The sequence below is a fragment of the Salvelinus namaycush genome, chromosome 12 (assembly GCF_016432855.1).
Source record: "Salvelinus namaycush isolate Seneca chromosome 12, SaNama_1.0, whole genome shotgun sequence".
In the NCBI taxonomy this organism is placed as follows: domain Eukaryota; kingdom Metazoa; phylum Chordata; class Actinopteri; order Salmoniformes; family Salmonidae; genus Salvelinus; species Salvelinus namaycush.
In genome coordinates, this window is record NC_052318.1 from 3,079,139 (window position 1) to 3,103,832 (window position 24,694).

The 24,694-nt window shown below is 44.2% G+C and overlaps 1 protein-coding gene across 1 annotated transcript; it reads left to right on the forward strand.

The window, feature by feature from the left end:
* The first annotated feature begins 17,120 nt into the window (after positions 1–17,120).
* On the forward strand, positions 17,121–21,140 carry LOC120056414 (GTPase IMAP family member 8-like). Its single transcript, XM_039004571.1, has 3 exons — positions 17,121–17,202; positions 18,628–19,234; positions 19,419–21,140. The coding sequence occupies exons 2-3, from the start codon at positions 18,658–18,660 to the stop codon at positions 20,321–20,323; spliced, it is 1,482 nt and encodes a 493-aa protein (XP_038860499.1). The 5' UTR covers positions 17,121–17,202; positions 18,628–18,657; the 3' UTR covers positions 20,324–21,140.
* The last annotated feature ends 3,554 nt before the right edge of the window (positions 21,141–24,694 follow it).

Below are 24,694 nucleotides of genomic sequence, written 5' to 3' on the forward strand. Positions count from 1 at the left end.
GAGGAGGTCTATAACTCCATTAGGTTGAATGTGATAGTCTGTCTATAACCAGCCTGAGGAGGTCTATAACTCCATTAGGTTGAATGTGATAGTCTGTCTATAACCAGCCTGAGGAGGTCTATAACTCTATTAGGTTGAATGTGATAGTCTGTCTATAACCAGCCTGAGGAGGCCTATAACTCCATTAGGTTGAATGTGATAGTCTGTCTATAACCAGCCTGAGGAGGTCTATAACTCCATTAGGTTGAATGTGATAGTCTTTCTATAACCAGCCTGAGGAGGTCTATAACTCCGTTAGGTTGAATTGTGTTACTTTACTGTTCAGCTAAATTGCTTGATATTTTTTTCATTCAGTTTGGATCCTTTCACTAAGATTACCATGAAGACCTAATTCACCTGAAGCTCAATGTCTACATGTAATCTGTGTTAATAACAGAGTGTGTGACAAATACATACAGACCTAAGCTGCCTACCAATATATTTCCTTCACACATCATGATATTTTCCCAAACCAATTAACAAACTACAAACTCTAATGTTATGCCAAACCCAATTGGGAGGCAACAGGGACAGGAAGCTAGGCCAGGACTAATGGGACAGGGCCAGGAAGCTAGGCCAGGACTAATGGGACAGGGCCAGGAAGCTAGGCCAGGACTAATGGGACAGGGCCAGGAAGCTAGGCCAGGACTAATGGGACAGGGCCAGGAAGCTAGGCCAGGACTAATGGGACAGGGCCAGGAAGCTAGGCCAGGACTAATACAGCAGGGACAGGAAGCTAGGTCAGGACTAATGGGACAGGAAGCTAGGTCAGGACTAATGGGACAGGGACAGGAAGCTAGGCCAGGACTAATGGGACAGGAAGCTAGGTCAGGACTAATGGGACAGGGACAGGAAGCTAGGCCAGGACTAATGGGACAGGGACAGGAAGCTAGGCCAGGACTAATGGGACAGGAAGCTAGGCCAGGACTAATGGGACAGGAAGCTAGGCCAGGACTAAAGGGACAGGAAGCTAGGCCAGGACTAAAGGGACAGGAAGCTAGGCCAGGACTAAAGGGACAGGAAGCTAGGCCAGGACTAATGGGAAAGGGACAGGAAGCTAGGCCAGGACTAATGGGACAGGAAGCTAGGCCAGGACTAATGGGACAGGAAGCTAGGCCAGGACTAATGCATCAGGGACAGGAAGCTAGGCCAGGACTAAAGGGACAGGAAGCTAGGCCAGGACTAATGGGAAAGTGTGTCAGGAAGACAGGCACATTCACTCAGCCACATTATTACATTCCATCCCAAATGGGCTCTGGTCAAAAGTTGTGAACTACATATAGGGAATAGGGTGCCATTTGGGACAGACTCACAGCCTGCCACACTCAGTTCCTAATGGTCCGTTTCCTGTCAGACATAAATGTCTGGTAGATGACCACAGACATCACTTTGATTAAAACAATTTAGGAGGATCATGTGACGGTGGATAGATCACTTCTGCTTCTCCTCTCCCTCCTCTTGGCCTGTGTACTCTGGTTAATGGAGGGTGCAAACAGTGATCTCTCTTTGCCCACCAGTTCTGTCTCTCTTCCTCTTTCCATCTGTCTTTACAGGAAGAGGAACAGAGAAGCTAATGACCCAGGCCTGTTACTCAGGAGATATTTAGAAACCAGGAATAATCAAGATAGGAAAAACACATGGTCTGTTTCTCTGTCTACTGAATGTTGTTGTCTATTGTTTTGTTCAAATACTTTTAAACTGCATCCATCCAGTGTTGTATTTTAAATAATTGTAATGTAGTCTGTGTAGCTGGCGTAGAGGAGTCAGGCGCAGGACAGCAGATATGAGTAAATAAACGTATTTTACTCAAAATAGACAAATACAAAACAAAATAAGCGGACCGTATTACATAAAAACAATTACTCACAAACAAGCATGGGGGAACAGAGGGTTAAATAATGAACAGGTAATTGGGGGATTAAAACCAGGTGTGTAAGACAAAGACAAAACAAATGGAAAATGAAAAGTGGATCGGCGATGGCTAGAAGGCCGGTGACGTCGACCGCCGAACTTCACCCGAACAAGGAGAGGAACTGACTTCGGTGGAAGTCGTGACAATCATAATGAATATGATTTTGTGAACCTGATCCTAGACCACCACTCCTACACTAAGACAGGAGCCTTGTCCAAATAACCGTCCTAAATAGCAGGAGGTTTGAGAATGCTAAAAAACTAGGCTATTTAACTGGGAAGATGCCAAATAATGAAACTCCTGCGGTGGTGTTGAAACTCCTGTGGTGGTCTTCAAATGTAGGCTAAGCAGTTTTTGTTCTCCTTTAAAAATATAATGAGAATTGCATCTCTTTATGGGGGGATTCCTGTTTTCTTGTTGAAAAGTGTTTATTGTTCTCTTGGACTTTACCAGAGCTTTTAAACTTAATACGAAACCATCTTTTGTTGTACATGTAGGTTTGGTGATTGATTGAGGTAATATGTAAATGTAGGTTTGGTGATTCATTGAAGTGCCTTCGGAAAAGTATTCAGAACCCTTGACTTTTTCCACATTTTGTTACGTTAAAGCCTTATTCTAAAATGGAGTAAATTAAATTTGAAAAACTCAGCAATCTACACACAATACCCCAATAATGACAAAGAGAAAACAGGTTTTTGGAAATTTTTGCAAATGTATTAAAAATAAACAAATACCTTATTTACTTAAGTAATCAGACCCTTTGCTATGAGACTCGAAATTCAGTTCAAGTGCATCCTGTTTCCATTGATCATCCTTGAGATGTTTCTACAACTTGATTGGAGTCCACTTGTGGTAATTTCAATGAATTGGACATGATTTGAAAAGGCACACAGTTGACAGTGCACGTCAGAGAGAGAACGAAGCCATGATGTCAAAGGAATTGTCCGTAGAGCTCTGAGACAGGATTGTGTCAAGGCACAGATCTGGAGAAGGGTACCTAAATATTTCTGCAGCATCGAAGGTCCCCAAGAACTTAATGGCCACCATCATTCTTAAAATGGGGGATGTGCCATTGCAGATTAGGAGACAGCAGCTGGCAATGAATTATTGGGTGAACCTACAGGGACATGGGGTGTCTCATCCTGCGAAAGTGACTTTACAGGCATGCTGGGAACATGAGCGAAGACAGAACACAAGCTTTACGTGGGTGGGGTAATACCCAGGCAAAGGAGATGGGACTGTATGGAAGGGAGTTTAGTCGAACGGTAGCTATTCCTGTGATTCCTCCATGGCTACTCCCACCTCCAGTAGTTGATCTAGAGTTGTTGGAGAGACTACAGAAAGATATGGAGGGTATTGATCCATCTGATTGGAGAGACTACAGAAAGATATGGAGGGTATTGATCCATCTGATTGGAGAGACTACAGAAAGATATGGAGGGTATTGATCCATTTTGATTGGTTAAAGAGATGTCTGGATACTGTGTATCAGGATGTTGTGGCCATTTACACAGATGGTTCAAAAGATCCAGACAGGAAGTACTGTATTAGAAACATATAAAACGTATTACAGATCATCTGGCTGTACTATACGGTGGAGATGATGGCCATTCTGGGCTTGCAGTGGGGGGAGGAAGTCAAGCCAGACAGAGTAGTTATTTGCTCTGAGTCATGTGCAGTGTTGATGATTCTCCAGTCCTTTAGCTTTAAGTAGCAGACAAGACCTGCTTTATGATGTACTGCAAACCCATGGTAGGATGAGACAGATGGTTATACAGATAAGAGTTACTTGGGTCCCTCTGTGGGGGTGGAGGGGAACGAGGCAGTTGATGTACTGGCTAAACAAGCACTAAGTAGTGGGGATGTTGATGTACTGGGTAAACAAGCACTAAGTAGTGGGGATGTTGATGTACTGGCTAAACAAGCACTAAGTAGTGGGGATGTTGATGTACTGGGTTAACAAGCACTAAGTAGTGGGGATGTTGATGTACTGGCTGAACAAGCACTAAGTAGTGGGGATGTTGATGTACTGGCTAAACAAGCACTAAGTAGTGGGGATGTTGATGTACTGGCTAAACAAGCACTAAGTAGTGGGGATGTTGATGTACTGGCTAAACAAGCACTAAGTAGTGGGGATGTTGATGTACTGGCTAAACAAGCACTAAGTAGTGGGGATGTTGATGTACTGGGTAAACAAGCACTAAGTAGTGGGGATGTTGATGTACTGGCTAAACAAGCACTAAGTGGTGGGGATGTTGATGTACTGGCTAAACAAGCACTAAGTAGTGGGGATGTTGATGTACTGGGTAAACAAGCACTAAGTAGTGGGGATGTTGATGTACTGGGTAAACAAGCACTAAGTAGTGGGGATGTTGATGTACTGGGTAAACAAGCACTAAGTAGTGGGGATGTTGATGTACTGGCTAAACAAGCACTAAGTAGTGGGGATGTTGATGTACTGGCTAAACAAGCACTAAGTAGTGGGGATGTTGATGTACTGGCTAAACAAGCACTAAGTAGTGGGGATGTTGATGTACTGGGTAAACAAGCACTAAGTAGTGGGGATGTTGATGTACTGGCTAAACAAGCACTAAGTGGTGGGGATGTTGATGTACTGGCTAAACAAGCACTAAGTAGTGGGGATGTTGATGTACTGGGTAAACAAGCACTAAGTAGTGGGGATGTTGATGTACTGGGTAAACAAGCACTAAGTAGTGGGGATGTTGATGTACTGGGTAAACAAGCACTAAGTAGTGGGGATGTTGATGTACTGGGTAAACAAGCACTAAGTAGTGGGGATGTTGATGTACTGGCTAAACAAGCACTAAGTAGTGGGGATGTTGATGTACTGGCTAAACAAGCACTAAGTAGTGGGGATGTTGATGTACTGGCTAAACAAGCACTAAGTAGTGGGGATGTTGATGTACTGGCTGAACAAGCACTAAGTAGTGGGGATGTTGATGTACTGGCTAAACAAGCACTAAGTAGTGGGGATGTTGATGTACTGACTAAACAAGCACTAAGTAGTGGGGGATGTTGATGTACTGACTAAACAAGCACTAAGTAGTGGGGATGTTGATGTACTGGCTAAACAAGCACTAAGTAGTGGGGATGTTGATGTACTGACTAAACAAGCACTAAGTAGTGGGGATGTTGATGTACTGGCTGAACAAGCACTAAGTAGTGGGGATGTTGATGTACTGGCTAAACAAGCACTAAGTAGTGGGGATGTTGATGTACTGGCTAAACAAGCACTAAGTAGTGGGGATGTACTGGGTAAACAAGCACTAAGTAGTGGGGATGTTGATGTACTGGCTAAACAAGCACTAAGTAGTGGGGATGTACTGGGTAAACAAGCACTAAGTAGTGGGAATGTACTGGCTAAACAAGCACTAAGTAGTGGGGATGTACTGGCTAAACAAGCACTAAGTAGTGGGGATGTACTGGCTAAACAAGCACTAAGTAGTGGGGATGTACTGGGTAAACAAGCACTAAGTAGTGGGGATGTTGATGTACTGGCTAAACAAGCACTAAGTAGTGGGGATGTTGATGTACTGGCTAAACAAGCACTAAGTAGTGGGGATGTTGATGTACTGGCTAAACAAGCACTAAGTAGTGGGGATGTTGATGTACTGGCTGAACAAGCACTAAGTAGTGGGGATGTTGATGTACTGGCTAAACAAGCACTAAGTAGTGGGGATGTTGATGTACTGGCTGAACAAGCACTAAGTAGTGGGGATGTTGATGTACTGGCTAAACAAGCACTAAGTAGTGGGGATGTTGATGTACTGGCTAAACAAGCACTAAGTAGTGGGGATGTTGATGTACTGGCTAAACAAGCACTAAGTAGTGGGGATGTTGATGTACTGGCTAAACAAGCACTAAGTAGTGGGGATGTTGATGTACTGACTAAACAAGCACTAAGTAGTGGGGATGTTGATGTACTGGCTAAACAAGCACTAAGTAGTGGGGATGTTGATGTACTGGCTAAACAAGCACTAAGTAGTGGGGATGTACTGGGTAAACAAGCACTAAGTAGTGGGGATGTTGATGTACTGGCTAAACAAGCACTAAGTAGTGGGGATGTACTGGCTAAACAAGCACTAAGTAGTGGGGATGTACTGGCTAAACAAGCACTAAGTAGTGGGGATGTACTGGCTAAACAAGCACTAAGTAGTGGGGATGTACTGGGTAAACAAGCACTAAGTAGTGGGGATGTACTGGCTAAACAAGCACTAAGTAGTGGGGATGTACTGGGTAAACAAGCACTAAGTAGTGGGGATGTACTGGGTAAACAAGCACTAAGTAGTGGGGATGTTGATGTACTGGCTAAACAAGCACTAAGTAGTGGGGATGTACTGGGTAAACAAGCACTAAGTAGTGGGAATGTACTGGCTAAACAAGCACTAAGTAGTGGGGATGTACTGGCTAAACAAGCACTAAGTAGTGGGGATGTACTGGGTAAACAAGCACTAAGTAGTGGGGATGTTGATGTACTGGCTAAACAAGCACTAAGTAGTGGGGATGTTGATGTACTGGCTAAACAAGCACTAAGTAGTGGGAATGTACTGGGTAAACAAGCACTAAGTAGTGGGGATGTTGATGTACTGGCTAAACAAGCACTAAGTAGTGGGGATGTTGATGTACTGGCTAAACAAGCACTAAGTAGTGGGGGATGTTGATGTACTGGCTAAACAAGCACTAAGTAGTGGGGATGTTGATGTACTGGCTAAACAAGCACTAAGTAGTGGGGATGTTGATGTACTGGCTAAACAAGCACTAAGTAGTGGGGATGTTGATGTACTGGCTAAACAAGCACTAAGTAGTGGGGATGTTGATGTACTGGATAAACAAGCACTAAGTAGTGGGGATGTTGATGTACTGGCTAAACAAGCACTAAGTAGTGGGGGTGTTGATGTACTGGCTAAACAAGCACTAAGTAGTGGGGATGTTGATGTACTGGCTAAACAAGCACTAAGTAGTGGGGATGTTGATGTACTGGCTAAACAAGCACTAAGTAGTGGGGATGTTGATGTACTGGCTAAACAAGCACTAAGTAGTGGGGATGTTGATGTACTGGCTAAACAAGCACTAAGTAGTGGGGATGTTGATGTACTGGCTAAACAAGCACTAAGTAGTGGGGATGTTGATGCACTGACTAAACAAGCACTAAGTAGTGGGGATGTTGATGCACTGACTAAACAAGCACTAAGTAGTGGGGATGTTGATGCACTGGCTAAACAAGCACTAAGTAGTGGGGATGTTGATGTACTGGATAAACAAGCACTAAGTAGTGGGGATGTTGATGTACTGGCTAAACAAGCACTAAGTAGTGGGGATGTTGATGTACTGGCTGAACAAGCACTAAGTAGTGGGGATGTTGATGCACTGACTAAACAAGCACTAAGTAGTGGGGATGTTGATGTACTGGCTAAACAAGCACTAAGTAGTGGGGATGTTGATGTACTGACTAAACAAGCACTAAGTAGTGGGGATGTTGATGTACTGGCTGAACAAGCACTAAGTAGTGGGGATGTTGATGTACTGGCTGAACAAGCACTAAGTAGTGGGGATGTTGATGTACTGGGTTAACAAGCACTAAGTAGTGGGGGTGTTGATGTACTGACTAAACAAGCACTAAGTAGTGGGGATGTTGATGTACTGGCTGAACAAGCACTAAGTAGTGGAGATGTTGATGTACTGGCTGAACAAGCACTACGTAGTGGGGATGTTGATGTACTGGCTAAACAAGCACTAAGTAGTGGGGATGTTGATGTACTGGCTAAACAAGCACTAAGTAGTGGGGATGTTGATGTACTGGCTAAACAAGCACTAAGTAGTGGGGATGTTGATGTACTGGGTTAACAAGCACTAAGTAGTGGGGATGTTGATGTACTGGCTAAACAAGCACTAAGTAGTGGGGATGTTGATGTACTGGCTAAACAAGCACTAAGTAGTGGGGATGTTGATGTACTGACTAAACAAGCACTAAGTAGTGGGGATGTTGATGTACTGGCTGAACAAGCACTAAGTAGTGGGGATGTTGATGTACTGGCTAAACAAGCACTAAGTAGTGGGGATGTTGATGTACTGGCTAAACAAGCACTAAGTAGTGGGGATGTACTGGGTAAACAAGCACTAAGTAGTGGGGATGTTGATGTACTGGCTAAACAAGCACTAAGTAGTGGGGATGTACTGGCTAAACAAGCACTAAGTAGTGGGGATGTACTGGCTAAACAAGCACTAAGTAGTGGGGATGTACTGGCTAAACAAGCACTAAGTAGTGGGGATGTACTGGGTAAACAAGCACTAAGTAGTGGGGATGTACTGGCTAAACAAGCACTAAGTAGTGGGGATGTACTGGGTAAACAAGCACTAAGTAGTGGGGATGTACTGGGTAAACAAGCACTAAGTAGTGGGGATGTTGATGTACTGGCTAAACAAGCACTAAGTAGTGGGGATGTACTGGGTAAACAAGCACTAAGTAGTGGGAATGTACTGGCTAAACAAGCACTAAGTAGTGGGGATGTACTGGCTAAACAAGCACTAAGTAGTGGGGATGTACTGGCTAAACAAGCACTAAGTAGTGGGGATGTACTGGGTAAACAAGCACTAAGTAGTGGGGATGTTGATGTACTGGCTAAACAAGCACTTGGTAGTGGGGATGTTGATGTACTGGCTGAACAAGCACTAAGTAGTGGGGATGTTGATGTACTGACTAAACAAGCACTAAGTAGTGGGGATGTTGATGTACTGGCTAAACAAGCACTAAGTAGTGGGGATGTTGATGTACTGGCTGAACAAGCACTAAGTAGTGGGGATGTTGATGTACTGACTAAACAAGCACTAAGTAGTGGGGATGTTGATGTACTGGCTAAACAAGCACTAAGTAGTGGGGATGTTGATGTACTGGCTAAACAAGCACTAAGTAGTGGGGATGTTGATGTACTGGCTAAACAAGCACTAAGTAGTGGGGATGTTGATGTACTGACTTAACAAGCACTAAGTAGTGGGGAAGTTGATGTACTGGCTGAACAAGCACTAAGTAGTGGGGATGTTGATGTACTGACTAAACAAGCACTAAGTAGTGGGGATGTTGATGTACTGGCTAAACAAGCACTAAGTAGTGGGGATGTTGATGTACTGGGTTAACAAGCACTAAGTAGTGGGGATGTTGATGTACTGGGTAAACAAGCACTAAGTAGTGGGGATGTTGATGTACTGGGTTAACAAGCACTTAGTCGTGGGGGTGTTGATGTACTGGATAAACAAGCACTAAGTAGTGGGGATGTTGATGTACTGGCTGAACAAGCACTAAGTAGTGGGGATGTTGATGTACTGGCTAAACAAGCACTAAGTAGTGGGGAAGTCGATGTACTGACTAAACAAGCACTAAGTAGTGGGGATGTTGATGTACTGGCTGAACAAGCACTAAGTAGTGGGGATGTTGATGTACTGGCTAAACAAGCACTAAGTAGTGGGGATGTTGATGTACTGGCTAAACAAGCACTAAGTAGTGGGGATGTTGATGTACTGGCTGAACAAGCACTAAGTAGTGGGGATGTTGATGTACTGGGTTAACAAGCACTAAGTAGTGGGGGTGTTGATGTACTGACTAAACAAGCACTAAGTAGTGGGGATGTTGATGTACTGGCTGAACAAGCACTAAGTAGTGGAGATGTTGATGTACTGGCTGAACAAGCACTACGTAGTGGGGATGTTGATGTACTGGCTAAACAAGCACTAAGTAGTGGGGATGTTGATGTACTGGCTAAACAAGCACTAAGTAGTGGGGATGTTGATGTACTGGCTAAACAAGCACTAAGTAGTGGGGATGTTGATGTACTGGGTTAACAAGCACTAAGTAGTGGGGATGTTGATGTACTGGCTAAACAAGCACTAAGTAGTGGGGATGTTGATGTACTGGCTAAACAAGCACTAAGTAGTGGGGATGTTGATGTACTGACTAAACAAGCACTAAGTAGTGGGGATGTTGATGTACTGGCTGAACAAGCACTAAGTAGTGGGGATGTTGATGTACTGGCTAAACAAGCACTAAGTAGTGGGGATGTTGATGTACTGGCTAAACAAGCACTAAGTAGTGGGGATGTACTGGGTAAACAAGCACTAAGTAGTGGGGATGTTGATGTACTGGCTAAACAAGCACTAAGTAGTGGGGATGTACTGGCTAAACAAGCACTAAGTAGTGGGGATGTACTGGCTAAACAAGCACTAAGTAGTGGGGATGTACTGGCTAAACAAGCACTAAGTAGTGGGGATGTACTGGGTAAACAAGCACTAAGTAGTGGGGATGTACTGGCTAAACAAGCACTAAGTAGTGGGGATGTACTGGGTAAACAAGCACTAAGTAGTGGGGATGTACTGGGTAAACAAGCACTAAGTAGTGGGGATGTTGATGTACTGGCTAAACAAGCACTAAGTAGTGGGGATGTACTGGGTAAACAAGCACTAAGTAGTGGGAATGTACTGGCTAAACAAGCACTAAGTAGTGGGGATGTACTGGCTAAACAAGCACTAAGTAGTGGGGATGTACTGGCTAAACAAGCACTAAGTAGTGGGGATGTACTGGGTAAACAAGCACTAAGTAGTGGGGATGTTGATGTACTGGCTAAACAAGCACTTGGTAGTGGGGATGTTGATGTACTGGCTGAACAAGCACTAAGTAGTGGGGATGTTGATGTACTGACTAAACAAGCACTAAGTAGTGGGGATGTTGATGTACTGGCTAAACAAGCACTAAGTAGTGGGGATGTTGATGTACTGGCTGAACAAGCACTAAGTAGTGGGGATGTTGATGTACTGACTAAACAAGCACTAAGTAGTGGGGATGTTGATGTACTGGCTAAACAAGCACTAAGTAGTGGGGATGTTGATGTACTGGCTAAACAAGCACTAAGTAGTGGGGATGTTGATGTACTGGCTAAACAAGCACTAAGTAGTGGGGATGTTGATGTACTGACTTAACAAGCACTAAGTAGTGGGGAAGTTGATGTACTGGCTGAACAAGCACTAAGTAGTGGGGATGTTGATGTACTGACTAAACAAGCACTAAGTAGTGGGGATGTTGATGTACTGGCTAAACAAGCACTAAGTAGTGGGGATGTTGATGTACTGGGTTAACAAGCACTAAGTAGTGGGGATGTTGATGTACTGGCTGAACAAGCACTAAGTAGTGGGGATGTTGATGTACTGGCTAAACAAGCACTAAGTAGTGGGGATGTTGATGTACTGGCTGAACAAGCACTAAGTAGTGGGGATGTTGATGTACTGGCTGAACAAGCACTAAGTAGTGGGGATGTTGATGTACTGGCTAAACAAGCACTAAGTAGTGGGGATGTTGATGTACTGACTAAACAAGCACTAAGTAGTGGGGATGTTGATGTACTGGCTGAACAAGCACTAAGTAGTGGGGATGTTGATGTACTGGCTAAACAAGCACTAAGTAGTGGGGATGTTGATGTACTGGCTAAACAAGCACTAAGTAGTGGGGATGTTGATGTACTGGCTGAACAAGCACTAAGTAGTGGGGATGTTGATGTACTGGCTAAACAAGCACTAAGTAGTGGGGATGTTGATGTACTGACTGAACAAGCACTAAGTAGTGGGGATGTTGATGTACTGGCTGAACAAGCACTAAGTAGTGGGGATGTTGATGTACTGACTGAACAAGCACTAAGTAGTGGGGATGTTGATGTACTGGCTAAACAAGCACTAAGTAGTGGGGATGTTGATGTTCTGGCTAAACAAGCACTAAGTAGTGGGGATGTTGATGTACTGGCTTAACAAGCACTAAGTAGTGGGGATGTTGATGTACTGGATAAACAAGCACTAAGTAGTGGGGATGTTGATGTACTGGCTGAACAAGCACTAAGTAGTGGGGATGTTGATGTACTGGCTAAACAAGCACTAAGTAGTGGGGATGTACTGGCTGAACAAGCACTAAGTAGTGGGGATGTTGATGTACTGGCTTAACAAGCACTAAGTAGTGGGGATGTTGATGTGGTAGTTTCAAATGCCAGGCATGTCACTAATCATGTCACTAATCATGTCATTGCTACATTGGCTGGACATACTACAGAGCAAGTCAAAGTGTACAAATATTTGGGTGTGTGGGTTGATGATAATCTGAGCTTCACTGTGCATGTAGAGAACTTGATAAGGAAGTTCAAGCTGAGAATAGGTTTTTATTACCGGCATCAGGCTTGTTTTTCTTTTGAGGCCAGGAAGGAGCTGGTACGATGTACATTACTGGCGGTTTTAGATTGTAGTGATGTTATATATATGCAGGCCTCAGCCACTACCCTGAGAGCACTTGATTCAGTGTATCATGCAGCCCTCAGCCACTACCCTGAGAGCACTTGATTCAGTGTATCATGCAGCCCTCAGCCACTACCCTGAGAGCACTTGATTCAGTGTATCATGCAGCCCTCAGCCACTACCCTGAGAGCACTTGATTCAGTGTATCATGCAGCCCTCAGCCACTACCCTGAGAGCACTTGATTCAGTGTATCATGCAGCCCTCAGCCACTAACCTGAGAGCACTTGATTCAGTGTATCATGCAGCCCTCAGCCACTACCCTGAGAGCACTTGATTCAGTGTATCATGCAGCCCTCAGGTTCATTACCAATCAGAAACGTCTAACACATCATTGTGATCTCTACAGCGCCGTTGGCTGGTCGTCATTGACCTTGCGTAGTCTTAAACACTGGTTTACACTGATTTATAAGGACATACTGGGTAAAATACCATTTTATCTCTTTTAGTCAGGTCGGTAAATAAATATAAATTACGCTCCCATTCTGATTTGCTTCTAACAGTACCAACAATTAGAACAGGTCCTGATAGAAATAGTTTTAGTTACTCAGCTCCGTGGTCCTGGAATTCTCTCCTGAACATTTTAAGTGTGATGATCTAGTTTCGTTGGTGGAGTTTAAACACTTGATCGATGTAAATATCATACAAGAGTGTAATTGTCTTTAGGCCAGCTGTTTTTAGTCAAGACTTTAGTGTTTTTATAGTAATATGTAATTGTTGTACTGTATGTGTGTTTATAGTTGTGTTTAACGTTGTGTTAGTGTATGTAAGTTGTTTTGTCTGAAACGTGGTTTCCCCTGCTGCTATTGGACCAGGTCTCTCTTGGAAAAGTGATATTATCTCAATGAGAAAAACCTGTATAAATAAAGGTAAAAACATGTTTTTTTAAATGAGCAAGGTAAGGGCTAAAAGCCTGATATGGACAGTGATGGTGCAGAGATGGCAGGTTAAAAGCCTGATGTGGACAGTGATGGTGTAGAGATGGCAGGTTAAACGCCTGATATGAACAGTGATGGTGCAGAGATGGCAGGTTAAAAGCCTGATATGGACAGTGATGGTGTAGATGGCAGGTTAAACGCCTGATATGGACAGTGATGGTGTAGAGATGGCAGGTTAAAAGCCTGATATGGACAGTGATGGTGTAGATGGCAGGTTAAACGCCTGATATGGACAGTGATGGTGTAGAGATGGCAGGTTAAAAGCCTGATATGGACAGTGATGGTGTAGAGATGGCAGGTTAAAAGCCTGATATGGACAGTGATGGTGCAGAGATGGCAGGTTAAAAGCCTGATATGGACAGTGATGGTGTAGAGATGGCAGGTTAAAAGCCTGATATGGACAGTGATGGTGCAGAGAGGGCAGGTTAAAAGCCTGATATGGACAGTGATGGTGCAGAGATGGCAGGTTAAACGCCTGATATGGACAGTGATGGTGCAGAGATGGCAGGTTAAAAGCCTGATATGGACAGTGACGGTGTAGAGATGGCAGGTTAAAAGCCTGATATGGACAGTGATGGTGTAGAGATGGCAGGTTAAAAGCCTGATATGGACAGTGATGGTGCAGAGATGGCAGGTTAAAAGCCTGATATGGACAGTGATGGTGTAGAGATGGCAGGTTAAAAGCCTGATATGGACAGTGATGGTGTAGAGATGGCAGGATAAAAGCCTGATATGGACAGTGATGGTGCAGAGATGGCAAGTTAAAAACCTGATATGGACAGTGATGGTGTAGAGATGGCAGGTTAAAAGCCTGATATGGACAGTGATGGTGTAGAGATGGCAGGTTAAACGCCTGATATGGACAGTGATGGTGCAGACATGGCAGGTTAAACGCCTGATATGAACAGTGATGGTGCAGAGATGGCAGGTTAAAAGCCTGATATGGACAGTGATGGTACAGAGATGGCAGGTTAAACGCCTGATATGGACAGTGATGGTGTAGAGATGGCAGGTTAAAAGCCTGATATGGACAGTGATGGTGTAGATGGCAGGTTAAACGCCTGATATGGACAGTGATGGTGTAGAGATGGCAGGTTAAAAGCCTGATATGGACAGTGATGGTGTAGAGATGGCAGGTTAAAAGCCTGATATGGACAGTGATGGTGCAGAGATGGCAGGTTAAAAGCCTGATATGGACAGTGATGGTGTAGAGATGGCAGGTTAAAAGCCTGATATGGACAGTGATGGTGCAGAGAGGGCAGGTTAAAAGCCTGATATGGACAGTGATGGTGCAGAGATGGCAGGTTAAACGCCTGATATGGACAGTGATGGTGCAGAGATGGCAGGTTAAAAGCCTGATATGGACAGTGACGGTGTAGAGATGGCAGGTTAAAAGCCTGATATGGACAGTGATGGTGTAGAGATGGCAGGTTAAAAGCCTGATATGGACAGTGATGGTGCAGAGATGGCAGGTTAAAAGCCTGATATGGACAGTGATGGTGTAGAGATGGCAGGTTAAAAGCCTGATATGGACAGTGATGGTGTAGAGATGGCAGGATAAAAGCCTGATATGGACAGTGATGGTGCAGAGATGGCAAGTTAAAAACCTGATATGGACAGTGATGGTGTAGAGATGGCAGGTTAAAAGCCTGATATGGACAGTGATGGTACAGAGATGGCAGGTTAAAAGCCTGATATGGACAGTGATGGTGCAGAGATGGCAGGTTAAAAGCCTGATATGGACAGTGATGGTGTAGAGATGGCAGGAGCAGGTTAAAAGCCTGATATGGACAGTGATGGTGCAGAGATGGCAAGTTAAAAACCTGATATGGACAGTGATGGTGTAGAGATGGCAGGTTAAACGCCTGATATGGACAGTGATGGTGCAGACATGGCAAGTTAAAAGCCTGATATGGACAGTGATGGTGTAGAGATGGCAGGTTAAAAGCCTGATATGTACAGTGATGGTGCAGAGATGGCAGGTTAAAAGCCTGATATGGACCGTGATGGTGCAGAGATGGCAGGTTAAAAGCCTGATATGGACAGTGATGGTGCAGAGATGGCAGGTTAAAAGCCTGATATGGACAGTGATGGTGTAGATGGCAGGTTAAACGCCTGATATGGACAGTGATGGTGTAGAGATGGCAGGTTAAAAGCCTGATATGGACAGTGATGGTGCAGAGACGGCAGGCTAAAAGCCTGATATGGACAGTGATGGTGTAGAGATGGCAGGTTAAACGCCTGATATGGACAGTGATGGTGTAGAGATGGCAGGCTAAAAGCCTGATATGGACAGTGATGGTACAGAGATGGCAGGCTAAAAGCCTGATATGGACAGTGATGGTGCAGAGATGGCAGGTTAAAAGCCTGATATGGACAGTGATGGTGTAGAGATGGCAGGTTAAAAGCCTGATATGGACAGTGATGGTGCAGAGATGGCAGGTTAAAAGCCTGATATGGACAGTGATGGTGTAGAGATGGCAGGTTAAAAGCCTGATATGTACAGTGATGGTGTAGAGATGGCAGGTTAAAAGCCTGATATGGACAGTGATGGTGTAGAGATGGCAGGTTAAAAGCCTGATATGGACAGTGATGATGCAGAGATGGCAGGTTAAAAGCCTGATATGGACAGTGATGGTACAGAGATGGCAGGTTAAACGCCTGATATGGACAGTGATGGTGCAGAGATGGCAGGAGCAGGTTAAAAGCCTGATATGGACAGTGATGGTACAGAGATGGCAGGTTAAACGCCTGATATGGACAGTGATGGTGCAGAGACGGCAGGCTAAAAGCCTGATATGGACAGTGATGGTGCAGAGATGGCAGGTTAAAAGCCTGATATGGACAGTGATGGTGCAGAGATGGCAAGTTAAAAGCCTGATATGGACAGTGATGGTGTAGAGATGGCAGGTTAAACGCCTGATATGGACAGTGATGGTGTAGAGATGGCAGGTTAAAAGCCTGATATGGACAGTGATGGTGTAGAGATGGCAGGCTAAAAGCCTGATATGGACAGTGATGGTACAGAGATGGCAGGTTAAAAGCCTGATATGGACAGTGATGGTGCAGAGATGGCAGGTTAAAAGCCTGATATGGACAGTGATGGGGTAGAGATGGCAGGTTAAAAGCCTGATATGGACAGTGATGGTGTAGAGATGGCAGGTTAAACGCCTGATATGGACAGTGATGGTACAGAGATGGCAGGTTAAAAGCCTGATATGGACAGTGATGGTGTAGAGATGGCAGGTTAAACGCCTGATATGGACAGTGATGGTACAGAGATGGCAGGTTAAAAGCCTGATATGGACAGTGATGGTGCAGAGATGGCAGGTTAAAAGCCTGATATGGACAGTCATGGTGCAGAGATGGCAGGAGCAGTGGATAGAGATACTAAGGGCAGGCATTTATTTCAGGAACAGAGGAAAGTCGGGGAGGGGAAGACGGCAGGAAGGGACTGAAGAGAGGAGGCTATATTTACAAGATTAAGGGTGGTACACAGCCGGTTGAATACGACCTTAAATGTGATCCAACAGGTAAGTGTGATTATTGCCAGGAAACAGAGACAGTGGATCATGTATTGCTGCAGTTTGGGCAGTATCAGAGGGAAAGAGAGAGGCTGAGTTCCAGTGTGATGGAAAAGGGGTTACAGGAAATTAGTTTAAAGATTATTTTGAGTAGAACGCCATTTTATATAGTCTCAAATATTTTGTTATCTTTTTTTAAGAGCAACGGGGCTGGCAGGTAGGATTTAGTTTCTCCATGTCTCTGGCCCACACTCCAGTACTGTAGGTGGTGGTAACGCACCATCATTTTGGATGCCAAACGCCGATAAACCCCACCGAAGAAGAAGGACATCTCTTATATAACATTCACAACTGAAAGTAGGCAACAGGGACTAGGTTTAACCGATAGATCAGACCTGATTAAAGATTGTTAAATCTTTCCGGCTCAAACACATACGTCTATCAGACAAACAGGTAAGTGTCCAGATTTTATTCAAAGATCATTTAATCATTAGCTGCTTGGCCTATCATTAGTGAGTGACTAATTTTCATAAATCACATGCCGTACAATTTGAGAGATAATTTATCAAGTTGTGACTGTAGACCAGTTCACCATTTGTCTCATTGGGCATTCAATGTGGATCATATTATTTGTCATATTTACATTGTAGTTCACACGGAGATGTTAGTAAGCGCTGGACGCTTTAGTGGGTGCAATGGGTGGGGTTTTATCTCTCGGGGAAGTCAGACAGGAAGAGAAAGATGATTCTGTATTTAGTGGTAAGGTTGTTGGATTGCACCTGAGGAAGTTCCCTCTCTTTCACCTAACCTTCATAATGTTAGATGTTTGATTTCATTGAATGTGCAATCTAGGATTGGATTACATGGCAAACAAGTAATTATCTACTGAAAACACTACCGAGACTTGAAATTGGTTCAACTAAGCTACTGCAAAATGTAGTTAAATTACTGGTTGACCAACATGTAGTTCCCTACTCCCCGTCACTTATCAATGGGTACACACTGTATATCACCAACTACTGGAACGACACACTGTTTGTTTTTAGCAAAAATGTTGACGTATTAAACTGTTTCTACAGCAACATGTTGTCGTACAATAACGTGCTTTTCTTTTACGACATCAGACCTGCTTCATTCTCACTTGAAACAGGTTCCGTGTTTAATATGCTAATTTACACATTCTGTAAACATTATTAACGTCAGACTCCAGAGTTATATTTTGTAGTCTGACATTTCAGATTTAGGTATGATAATTTATCAAAAAGAAAGTTTAGATGTAGTTAACTCCTTTTCAAGGTAACTTTATATTAAAGGGGCAATCAGCAGTTGTACATCCATTTTTTGGATGTATACATTAATGATTTGTACCCATTGATTCTTGAAGAATACTGTTTAACTTATAAATGCCTCGTGAGCTTAGTTCTCAACTGTCCTACCCAATCAGAACCCCAAATATACGTTTGTTTTACTCCAATGTTTGTAACCGAAGGTATTGTAAACAAACACTATATAGCCTCAAAACATGGTTAAAACTGTAATTCTGATATGATGGATGGTAAATCATTGCATCCATAGCTCTGTCTATGAATTTGAGGGGTAACATTTCTGCAGCCCCTCAGCTCTTTACAACAACAGAAATGGCTGGGTGACCACTTTGTTGTTTGAATCTCAGATTGCTCCTTTAAGACTATCCGTGGGAAATAAATGGATCGTTTTTCTCCCCCGTTGTCATTGATAGATCTATATGGATATCCTACGTTATTCTCTTCAGATAAACTAACAATATTTTTCACGGTTCGTTCAGCAAACCTCATCAATGACTCACCTCCACCTGCTGAAGGTGCTTAATGCTTGTTGACTTGTTGTTGTTTTCTATAGTGATCCTCGGGACATCTTAAGACGAAAGTGATGGCTGAGTCTCGAATGACAGAGTCACCGGACCTTAGGATTGTCCTGTTGGGCAAAACAGGCGTTGGGAAGAGTGCGTCAGGAAACACCATCCTGGGAAGGAAAGCTTTTCTGTCCAAGCGGAGTTTCGTCTCGGTGACAAAAGATTGTGCAGAAGAAATGTGCTTTATTAAGGGTCGTAAAATCTCTGTGGTGGACACTGTGGGTATTTTCAGCACTAACAGCTCTGATGGTCTGATTGAGGCAGAGTGCAAGCGGGCCAAGGAATCTCCTGTCCCCTGTGTTTTCCTTGTGATAGTTAAAGTGGACAGGTTCACAAATGAAGAGAAAGAAGCTGTGGAGAGAATTGAAGACATAGTTGGTAAAGATGGAATGAAAAGAAGCTTTATCCTTTTGACACATGGTGACATGGCAGATGAGCTGACAGTGGAGAAAATGATTCGAGAAGAAGGAGCTGAAGACTTCCGTGAAGCAGTGATGAAATTTCAGGGGAGGTGCTATCTGTTCAACAATAAGATTGAGAGTCGTGATCAGGTTGACAATCTTCTGACCAAACTAGACGCACTCCAGAATACTGGTAAGTACTGTAAATGTTGCTGTAGAAACTGTTGTTAAATACAAGCGGGTTAAAATATGTATTCCATTTGAAAAGGACATCTGGGGAAATGTATTGTTATTGAGACAATTGTCAGTATCGGTCGTTCAATTAACTCAACTTAAAAAAAAAAAAAATGTTTTACAAATGTGCTTTCCTTCATCAGTTTCCAACATGAATTCAGAAAACACCATGGAGAGCTCAGCTGAGAGAAGAATTGTGTTGCTGGGCAGAAGTGGAGTTGGGAAGAGTGCATCGGGAAACACCATTTTGGGTCTGAGAGGATCAGATCAGTTCCGGTCTGACTGTAGCTTTAACTCAGTAACAGAAAACAGCGAGATCAAATCGGCAGTAGTGGCAGGAAGGGAAGTCAAGGTGATAGACACACCTGGCCTCTCCAAGGGGAAACACTCTCCTCAGCATGTGTTTAATGAGATGATGAAGAGTTGCCTGCTCGCTGAAGAGGGGCTGCATGCTTTTGTCTTAGTGGTTGAGCTGGGCAGGTTTGAAAAGAATGATGATGAGATAATTGACTTACTCAAAAAGGCATTTGGTAAGGAGGCGTTGAAATATGCAGTGGTTCTCTTCACACATGGTGATAAACTCAGCAGCCAAAACATTGAACAAAATATACAGGCAAACAAGGATCTTAAAAATCTTGTGGAAATGTGTGGTGGCAGATACTGTATCTTCAACAACAAATCCAGGAACAACGAACGGCAGGTTAGGGAGTTGTTTACGAAGGTAGATGAGATGGTACAAGTCAATGGTGGTACAGCCTATGTCGGTGAGATTGTCGGCATAGCGAGCGCTATCATGCGAGAACTAAGAGAGACCGCTATCATGCGAGAACTAAGAGAGACCGCTATCATGCGAGAACCTAGAGAGACCGCTACAGATTACAGCGATATGCTGAGTACTGCTTGGAGACGCTTATGCGGTTTGGTGTACTTCATCTGGGAAGAAATTTGGGAATCTTTTACACGTTTTTTGAGAAATGCCATCACCCTTGCCTGCACACTTCCCCACAACCCTGCCCACAATTACAGCAATCTTTCACAACCAAACTAATTTACTGGTCATTTTAATCTGGAAACATTTACAGACAATTGAGAATATATTTTCAAGGTTCCCATGTTGCTGTAGATACTTGTTATTAGTGGATAGAACATCCACTAAGGTACTTATTGATGATTATTATAAGAATTGTGCAAATGTCTCCAGCGTTTTGCTGCAGGACTAGAATATCAGGACAGTTGTAATCGGAGGGATTAGATGGGGAGAAGGATGCAACTGAACAAACTAATTAATGTGTAAGGATGAATGACATCACACATCGCTCAAATAATCTGTCTCAGAGATGTCCTCATCTATCTGTTTCTGTAGTGAGACAGCTTGATGTACCAGGACACCCCCTGGTCAGGACACTAGTCTATCTCCTGTTTCTGTAGTGAGACAGCTTGATGTACCAGGACACCCCCTGGTCAGGACACTAGTCTATCTCCTGTTTCTGTCGTGATGCAGCTTGATGTTTTGAACTCCTATTTTCATTGAACCTTTATTTTGACAGGGAGTCATGCTGAGACCGAGGTCTCTCTTACAGATGAGCCCTGTATACACCCCAATACTCGCATCAATACTCGCCTCAATACTCGCCTCGAAACACGAAAAGCAAAACACAATCATAGAAGACAAACACATGCTTCAGTAAAAAGGTGCTCGATATATTTGAGTTGTATACGATCACAATTGGCCCAGCGTCGTCCGGGTTTGGCCGGGCTAGGCCGTCATTGTAAATAAGAATTTGTTCTTAACTGACTTGCCGAGTTAAATAAAACATATTTTAACTTTTAAGAATATTATGAGATTTTTTTTGGTTAGTTTCTAATTTGATTGTGTATGTAGGCCTTATTTTATAAATGTTTTATTTTTATCTTTCTAAATGTAATGTATCTCACAGTTTCTTGCGCTTTTTAATACATTATATTACATGTTAAACAGCAAAATGTTTATGAAATAATAAACTACCTCTTTCTCTCACAAAGCGCTTCTGTGTTTGATGTTAAAACTTAGCAAGAGATCTTCAGATTCCTGATTGTTGCATTCCAAAGTCCTGTCTGGCTGGTTTACACTCCCCTGTCTGATGCTCTTTCTCTCTCTAACACACACACACACACACACACACACACACACACAGACTATGCTTATGTAATGTGATCAAAATAAAATTGTATTATGGCAACACTACAACATAATAACAAAGCGAAAACAGGATTTTAGAAATTTTAGCAAATGTATTAATAAACAGATACCTTATTTACATAAGTATTTAGACCCTTTGCTATGAGACTCGAAATTGAGCTCAGGTGCATCCTGTTTCCATTGATCATCCTTGAGATGTTTCTATAACTTGATTGGAGTCCACCTGTGGTAAATTCAATTGATTGGACATGATTTGGAAAGGCACACATCTGTCTATATAAGGTCCCACAGTTGACAGTGCATGTCAGAGCTAAAACCAAGCCATGAGGTCGAAGAAATTGTCCGTAGAGCTCCGAGACAGGATTGTGTCGAGGCACAGAACTGGAGAAGTGTACCCCAAAAAAAATCTGAAGCATTGAAGGTCCCCAAGAACACAGTGGTTTCCATCATTTTTAAAATGGAAACAGTTTGAAACCACCAACACTTCCTAGAGCTGGCCAATCTGGGTCAGGGTGGCAGATGTGTTGTTACCTACCCTTACCACCTGGGGCAGCGTGTCAGAAAGTCCAGTATCCAATTGCAGAGGGAGGTGGAAAGAATCCACCCGCACATATCTATGGTCCAAACAGAGCTTCCAGATGGCAGGGCCCTAATCTTTGGACCTTCATTTCATCCAGGGAGTCAATGGGATTAAAATGTGTTTTGGTCATGACGTCCTTATGAGCTATGATCCAAATGCAACTGTTTACATACATGTCTGAAATGTGGTGGTACTTTACAGCTCAGTTCGATTGATTGATATTTTTTTCATTGAGTTTGGATCCTTTCACTAAGATTACCATGAAGACCTAATTCACCCGAAGCTCCAATTCCACATGTAATCTTCTGTGTTTATAACAGAGTGTGTGACAAATACATACAGACCTAAGCTGCCTACCAATATATTTCCTTCAACACAAATCATGCTTTTTTCCCAAACCAATTAACAAACTACAAACTCTAATGTTATGCCAAACCCAATTGGACGCAGAACTAATGGGACAGGGACAGGAAGCTAGGCCAGGACTAATGGGACAGGAAGCTAGGCCAGGACTAATGCATCAGGGACAGGAAGCTAGGCCAGGACTAATGCATCAGGGACAGGAAGCTAGGCCAGGACTAATGCATCAGGGACAGGAAGCTAGGCCAGGACTAATGGGACAGGAAGCTAGGCCAGGACTAATGCATCAGGGACAGGAAGCTAGGCCAGGACTAATGCATCAGGGACAGGAAGCTAGGCCAGGACTAATGCATCAGGGACAGGAAGCTAGGCCAGGACTAATGGGACAGGAAGCTAGGCCAGGACTAAAGGGACAGGAAGCTAGGCCAGGACTAATGGGACAGGAAGCTAGGCCAGGACTAATGGGACAGGAAGCTAGGCCAGGACTAATGGGACAGGAAGCTAGGCCAGGACTAATGCATCATGGACAGGAAGCTAGGCCAGGACTAATACAGCAGGGGCAGGAAGCTAGGCCAGGACTAAAGGGACAGGAAGCTAGGCCAGGACTAAAGGGACAGGAAGCTAGGCCAGGACTAAAGGGACAGGAAGCTAGGCCAGGACTAAAGGGACAGGAAGCTAGGCCAGGACTAATGCATCAGGGACAGGAAGCATCAGGGACAGGAAGCTAGGCCAAGACTAATGCATCAGGGACAGGAAGCTAGGCCAGGACAAATACATCAGGGACAGGAAGCTAGGCCAGGACTAATGCATCAGGGACAGGAAGCTAGGCCAGGACTAATACAGCAGGGACAGGAAGCTAGGCCAGGACTAATGGGACAGGAAGCTAGGCCAGGACTAATGGGACAGAAAGCTAGGCCAGGACTAATGGGACAGGAAGCTAGGCCAGGACTAATGGGAAAGGAAGCTAGGCCAGGACTAATGGGACAGGAAGCTAGGCTAGGACTAATGGGACAGGGACAGGAAGCTAGGCCAGGACTAAAGGGACAGGAAGCTAGGCCAGGACTAATGCATCAGGGACAGGAAGCTAGGCCAGGACTAATGGGACAGGAAGCTAGGCCAGGACTAATGGGACAGGAAGCTAGGTCAGGACTAATGGGACAGGGCCAGGAAGCTAGGCCAGGACTACTGGGACAGGAAGCTAGGCCAGGACTACTGGGACAGGAAGCTAGGCCAGGACTAATGGGACAGGAAGCTAGGTCAGGACTACTGGGACAGGAAGCTAGGCCAGGACTAATGGGAAAGGAAGCTAGGTCAGGACTAATGGGACAGGGCCAGGAAGCTAGGCCAGGACTACTGGGACAGGAAGCTAGGCCAGGACTACTGGGACAGGAAGCTAGGCCAGGACTACTGGGACAGGAAGCTAGGTCAGGACTACTGGGACAGGAAGCTAGGTCAGGACTAATGGGACAGGAAGCTAGGCCAGGACGACTGGGACAGGAAGCTAGGCCAGGACTAATGGGACAGGAAGCTAGGTCAGGACTACTGGGACAGGAAGCTAGGTCAGGACTAATGGGACAGGGACAGGAAGCTAGGCCAGGACTAATGGGACAGGAAGCTAGGTCAGGACTACTGGGACAGGAAGCTAGGCCAGGACTAATGGGACAGGAAGCTAGGTCAGGACTAAAGGGATAGGAAGCTAGGTCAGGACTAAAGGGACAGGAAGCTAGGCCAGGACTAATGGGACAGGGCCAGGAAGCTAGGCCAGGACTAATACAGCAGGGACAGGAAGCTAGGCCAGGACTTATACAGCAGGGACAGGAAGCTAGGCCAGGACTAAAGGGACAGGAAGATAGGCCAGGACTAATACATCAGGGACAGGAAGCTAGGCCAGGACTAATACAGCAGGGACAGGAAGCTAGCCCAGGACTACTGGGACAGGAAGCTAGGTCAGGACTACTGGGACAGGAAGCTAGGCCAGGACTACTGGGACAGGAAGCTAGGTCAGGACTACTGGGACAGGAAGCTAGGCCAGGACTACTGGGACAGGGACAGGAAGCTAGGCCAGGACTACTGGGACAGGAAGCTAGGCCAGGACTACTAGGACAGGGACAGGAAGCTAGGCCAGGGCTAAAGGGACAGGAAGGACCAATTATGATTTTTCAATACTGATTTATTGATGGACCAAAAAAGCCAATAACGATTAATCGTCCCAAAAATATGACATTTTTTTTGTTGTTGTAACATTGACAATTACAACAATACTGAATGAACAATGAACACTTATTTTAAACTTAATGTAA